The 6679-nt window shown below is 41.3% G+C and overlaps 1 protein-coding gene across 1 annotated transcript in view; it reads right to left on the bottom strand.

The window, feature by feature from the left end:
- The window catches only part of LOC308096439 (PDZ domain-containing protein 4-like), a gene marked incomplete at both ends in the record, with an annotated part of 34329 nt that overhangs the window by 1984 nt on the left and 25666 nt on the right, over positions 1 to 6679 (bottom strand). Inside the window, one exon of the mRNA XM_080443861.1 lies at positions 1005 to 1145. Within this exon, the coding sequence (XP_080299987.1) occupies positions 1005 to 1145 (141 nt within the window). The remainder of the gene's footprint in view (positions 1 to 1004; positions 1146 to 6679) is intronic.

Here is a 6679-nt window from a genome sequence, read left to right on the forward strand (position 1 = left end):
TTGGTGCTAGATGAAAGGCTATCGGGTCACCAAAATCAGTGGGGGTCATCCTCTGCAGTTGTTTTCAACATACTGTATGTTCGTTGAAGTTGAGTAGTTGAGTTTAAAGTTTAATGAGTTCGGTGACTGAAAATTGTGTACTTTCACTGTTAAATGTTTCTCTTAGATCAGTAGCTTCTCCTCTCTTTTGGCTGGACTTCTCCTTTTGATATATCATTTGATTATAATATTATATACCTGTGTTTGCTGGAAGGTGTGGCTTTTAATTCAGTTGGGCAGCCCTTTTAACTATCCTTTGTCCTGACTTAACCGTGAAAGACTGGGACCAGCCTGTGAGTAGCCTGGGATCAATACCATTTTCGGGTTCCTGATACGGTCTGGAGCAGAAATAACTTAACGTCATCAGGCGGCCGGAACACACGACCGGAACCTCCGGCGCCGTACACCTCCCAAATGATTCACCTAGTTTAAAATGTGTTAAGTTTGGTATAATCGTTTCATTTCTTGTGATATAATAATCGTTTGGTGTGTCCACCTTTTATTCTAATTCATAGCGCGACTATCGAGGCTAAACTAATTGACTCGCATTATGTGGGGAACAAAAACAATGCGACGCCAACCGGAACACACCACCGGAACAAAATTCTTTCCCCTTCTTTTTATAAATCGGATCACACAGCTCAGTTTTAGAATGAATACCAGGCTTTCCTCCGTGGCGGAAAGCCTGGTGACACGAGGTTAGCCTGTGAGCAAAGAACCTCAAAGTTCAACTATCCACAGGCATTTCGTTATAAAAATGCCTGGCAAGCATTTATTTTCTGTTAATTTGTGAGGGTAGAATAAAAGACACTAAACTAAACTGAATGGCCATCTGTGCCTCCACATACAGTCTCCCACAATGTGGACTGACTGACCGACATCGTCACCCTTAGAGAGTCTGTGGCTGGCTAATGAGGCTAAAAAATAAAGTTGAAGGGATCCATGGTGTTGTCTTCCTGCTGTACCTGTTTCATCTCGCTGGCAGCATCATCGTCTGTGGTCATCCCACTGCGTTCCTCTCTGATCTTCATTGCTCTGGCTTTGAGGAGCCGGTCTCTCACTGGACGCTTGGCCACATAGCGAGTCCCATCACTACGAACCTTCACCTGCACACCAGAGAAGAAGAAGCTATTATAAAAGGTGTGAATGAATGAATGAATAAATAAATTACAAATAAATTACACTTCACATGTATGTTCTTTTTGCCCGTCTGTCCCAGGCCCCTTCCAGATACTCCGCAAGTGCAAATATCCTGTGCTCAAAAATCCATGTAAGTCTCTGTGCGTCATCCAACCAAATCAAATCCGGGTTTCTACACCTCTTAAATATTTTTTTACGCAGGTCATGATACAAAGGGCAATAAAAAACAAAATGGAACTCACTCTCAATATCCGCAATATCACAATAAATACAAACCCTCTCCTCTTCCACTACTCCTCTATACCTACCAGTCTCAAGGTGCAGGGGCAGGATCCCAGAACGGAGTTGGGCACAAAGAGATCTTTGTCTTTTGGACAATGGAGCACTAACATATTTTTCTTTAACATAACAGCTTTTTAACATAACAAATGTTCTAAGTTTTGGTTTATACAATATATCCTGTGACCATTTGCTCTGATACAAACCATAAAGTGTCTCCTTCACCACAGAGATGTTTGCAATGCTGTTATTTTGAAAACTGTTAAGCAACCCAGCCCTCAGAAGTATATCCTCTACTGTACTTGCCCATGCACCTTTTATCGAGACATCCCAATTAAAGATTTTCTTGGCAACTCTATTCTCTGGCATTTTGATTAGTCTATTCCATAAAGCTACCATGCTGCCTTTCCATCTGATTTCACATGCCTCCCATCCCATGTCTCCTGTTATTGCCAATACAGGTGCAAATTTGTGTACTCCAAGGAAATACTGTATAGCCCTATTCTGGACCATTTGTCCTTTCATATTTGTGTTTAACCCCCATATCCCAGCCATATAGTCCATGACAGGGCAGACACAAGTGTGAAATAATTTGGAGTAGGCAGCATATCCCAGATCACCCAGCTGTTTAGTTTTTGCTATAATACCACCCAAAGCTCTGCTTGCAGATCCGGCCAAGACTGATGTACCATATTCAAAATGTAAATGTTCATCCAAGTTAAGACCTAAGTATTTGTATTTCTCAACATACTGTAGTTTTTGTTCCCCTAAATAAAACTGGAAATCACTCCTCTTTACTCTAGCTTGTCTAAAATGCATGATCTGAGTCTTACTATGATTAACTGTCAGTTTCCACTTTTTACACCAATTATCTGTACACATCAACATTTTCTGTAAATCATTTTCTGCTACCACAATTATGTCATCAGCATACATCAAAATGTCTAGTTTGGTACTGCCATCATAGTGTAAACCCAATCCTAGTTGTTTGACTTCCTTGGCCAGATTGTTGATGAATATAGCAAAAAGTGTAGGGGAGAGACAATCCCCTTGCTTGACACCAGATGGCGTTGGGAACCACCCTGAACAGTAATCATTTACTCTAACACATGCCTGGGGGGCTTTATACAAAGATTGTATGGCCCAGTAAAACTTTCCGTGTATACCCTCTTCCAGAAGACGATAAGCTAGTAGATCTCGGTTGACAAAATCAAAAGCCTTTTGGAAGTCGATATACAGTAACAGGCAAAGGATGACTTGTTTTGCATGATTCTATTGTTAACTACTGTTGTAATGGAAAATACATCGATACAGGCTCGAGTCTTTCTAAAACCATTCTGTTCTTCTACTAAAAGGTTATTTTCTTCTAGGTAGTTCATAAGCCTGGAATTAAGAATCGAAGTATACACTTTATATACTGTACTCAAAAGACTAATGCCTCGATAGTTTAAGGGTATTCTAGGGTCATTTTTAGCGGATTTTGGTATTGGACTTACAATAGATTTATACCAAGCTGAAGGAATAGTCCCAGTTTCAAAACAAAAATCAAATAAATCATATAGAGTGCCTCTGTGAACCAGGTACTTTTGAGTATTTCATTTGTTATTTCATCAAAACCTGAGGCTTTGCCCACCTTCAGAGCAGCAATAGCTATTTTCACCTCCTCAGTATTAATAACATTGTTTAGAACATTTCCATGATTAAGAGTGAGGTGAGGTGAGGTGATTTTCTAGCTGGGATTTAAGTAAACAAATATTATCAGCAAATGCTGCATCAAAATAGTCTCCCTCTTGGTTCCCTGAAAACAAATCCATAAAGCACCTTTCCCATTCATTTAAAACCATTGGAATGTCAGTTACTAATTGACCTTCATCACCATACACCTCTAATAGTATTTTCTTCTGCCTTTTTGGACCAAGTTTATTTATCTGATCCCAGAAACGTTGTGGATTGGCTGCGTGTGTTTCTTCCAAATGTAAAATATATCCTTTATTATACTGCCTTTTAAAATAACGTACCCTTTTATCAAACATATTTTGACTTAACTTGAAATTAACTCTATAATGTTCTCTCTGAATCTTATCTCCTTTATATTTCAAGTAAATATGTTCTGCTTTACGCATTGCCTTCCACAGACCATTTAACTCTTCGGGCCCCATTCTCAGGCCAAAAATTCCCCGTTAAATCGGGATAATGGACCTGCGCCACCCCAATAGGTTATTCTAGCACCTGCTCTACCCGTCACCATTATGCCGACGCCGTTATTTGCGCGTGGAGGTGTGCCCGTGGGCGTGTTGTTGCTATATCCCCCACATTGCAATTCTACAGACACACATGGGTACGGCTTGGGGACGGGGGATAGTGGATTCTAGAAGCACCCGCTGGTTTATAAAATCACCCGTCAAGTGCACACAGACACTACAATGGCTTTGTGCGTTGGACCATGAGCCGTGTTGCCAGCCTTGGAGAGAAATAAGCAACCACAGTCCGCAGGTCTATGAAAACAAAAAGAAGCAACTCTAAGGCCACATGAGCACTTCAAACTACTAACTAGAGCTTTCATATCCCCTAAATATTTCAGCCCGGCTCGACTAATAATTGACAAATTAGACCCAGCCCAGCCCGTCAGTTATTTTTCTAAAGAAGCCTTATTTCTCATTAAATCTTGGTAATATATGAATGATCTGTGTGTGAAATGCGCTCTTTCTTTATACAAACCCATGCTCGCTCACTCTACCGCAAATGTGCTCTCTCTCTTCATATAAACCGATGCTCACTCTACCGCAAATGCGCTATCTCTCTTCATACAAACCGATGCTCACTCTACCGCATATGCGCTATCTCTCTCTATACAACCCCATGCTCACTCTACCGCAAATGTGCTCTCTCTCTATACAACCCCATGGTCACTCTACCACAAACGCCACCACCACTCCCAGCGGGGTCATTTTGATTCTATGACGGCTGCCGTCTAGTTATCATCAGTGCCAGTGTTGTGAGGAAAAACAACTAACAAGCAACCAGGTCTAGGAAAACCAGCCCAAAAGAAGCGAGTCAAGCGACTATGGGCCACATGAGCACTCTAACATATACATCAGCTATTTGAAAATAGCAGATCTACAAGCTCGCCAGGCGTTGGGTGCTCCATTGTGGTCTCGACCCACAGGTTGAGAACCACTGCATTAAAAGCTCCAAGCAAGTTACATGTCTAGTATGTTGTTGACCACGTAATGTAATGTTTTTGGTTTAGTGATAGGCTACTCCGTGGCGCGCGCGCGCCTCATTGTATGCTGTCCAAAATAACAGATCTGTAGGCTGTCGACACGACATGACGCAGCGCCGTTGATAGCTTGTATGTCTGTTATTTTGGGTAGGCGACGCACATACGCATCGCAGCAATGTGTCTGGGTTTGAGAGGGAGCAGCCAGTGTGTACCAATAGTATACATATTTTAAATGGCTTTCATATACTATTCCGGATCTGACTAATATGACAAGCTTATTGTGAACACAATAGGCTACAAATTAATATAAAAATGTATTTGGATAAAATAAAATAAAAGAAGGAAAACAAGCCCAATGTGGCTTATAATAATCAGACCAGGCAACAGTGCAGACAGGTAGATAGGCTAGAGCATATATTGGATCGGGATGACGGCTAGCGCAGTCTTCTCTTAAAGGCAATGGCTTCTGGCACGGTGATTGGTTTTATCATTGTAACGCCCAAACCACACCTATGCATAATGTAACGGGTAGCTCAGGTGTTTGGCGGGTGAGGGGGGTGCCATAGAATACCGAATTTTGCGGGGAAACGCCTCTTGCCTAGTCCGAAATCCCTAATTAGTGGTTTGTTCAAATCTGGCTCTGAATAGAGCCCTTCATTCCAAAACGGTTTATTTGGCCTATGAATTTTATTTTGAAAGTTAGACCGGCCCTCCTGCCTTTGGCCATTCCCCAACTCCCCATACAAAAGTTCACAGATTCCACTATACCAGTTATCAAGTTCATGCTGTGTTTTTTGCATTGTCCGCATCTTATTGACCTGTTCTTTTAGACATGTTTCCATTTTAGATGAACAAAATGAATTTGGTACACATCTGCACATTTTACGTTTAAATGTATTACTCACTTCTTTATTTGGAACATGGTTAATTTCATCAATACTACCAACTTGTGGCCGTATGAAAAAATTTAAAAATAATAGTGAGTGGTCTGGAGCACGACACCGATCACCAATTAAATCAAAACATTGGCAGTCTGAAATAAGTTTAGTTGAGGACAGCACCTTAAAATCTAAGCAAGTCCCCAGACAGTCAAATGGTACAGCTATATAATCAACTACAGCCCTTCCTTTCGTTGAAATGGATGTGAAGTTATCTTCAAGGGGGTTTATACGGCCGTTTAGTACGCACATTTTAGAGTCAAGTAGAAATTCTAAAAAGGCTTCGCCGTGTCGGTTCACACAGTCATCAATAGAGTGACGCAAGGGGATGTTATCCACTTAATTTAAATAGTCTAGTTGTCCACCGATTCGGCTATTGACATCTCCACAGACATACATAGCATCAAGGTGTGAAAATAAATACATCTGGCTTAATAAATGAGCAAAAAAATATGACGCGTCTCTTCCCCAATGGGACATTTCTGGTGGTAAATAACAAGAAAACACAACGAAACTATAATCTGAGGGTCTGTGCGTAAAGCGGATCCCTATAGTCCCATCCACTGTTTTATCAACAATTTCAATTTCAAATATACTAAAAAGATATGATTTGACCAATATCCCCACACCTCCTGATCCTCTTGGTGCTTTGACGTGTGTCTTTCTATTATGTCCATAACAAACATACCCATCTAAACAAATAGTTTGCTCTCCAGATAAATGGGTTTCATTTAAAGAAATTAAATCGGGTGATAAAGATGTTAATACAGTGGATCGTAACCTACTGTTCAGATCAGTCCAGGCGTTAATGTTCCAGTGAACCAGTGTTAATGTGTCCGGTAAGGGATGGATAGATCATCATGTACGTTCCGGACTAGGCTGACCCGTCTCAGCAAACCCCGAACCCCGCGACCGTTTCTCTCTTCTCCGTAGACGTCCATTTCCAGACACAAAGTAGTCTGCCCCTCCCGGGAGCTCCTGGAGAAGCGTCTTGAAGTTGATTTCCATCAACCGGTCAGTATGAGATTTTGCCGATCGTATATACACCTTGGCGAATTCC

This window comes from Gymnoscopelus braueri (assembly GCF_963280865.1).
Source record: "Gymnoscopelus braueri genome assembly, chromosome: 12".
Taxonomy (NCBI): Eukaryota; Metazoa; Chordata; class Actinopteri; order Myctophiformes; family Myctophidae; genus Gymnoscopelus; species Gymnoscopelus braueri.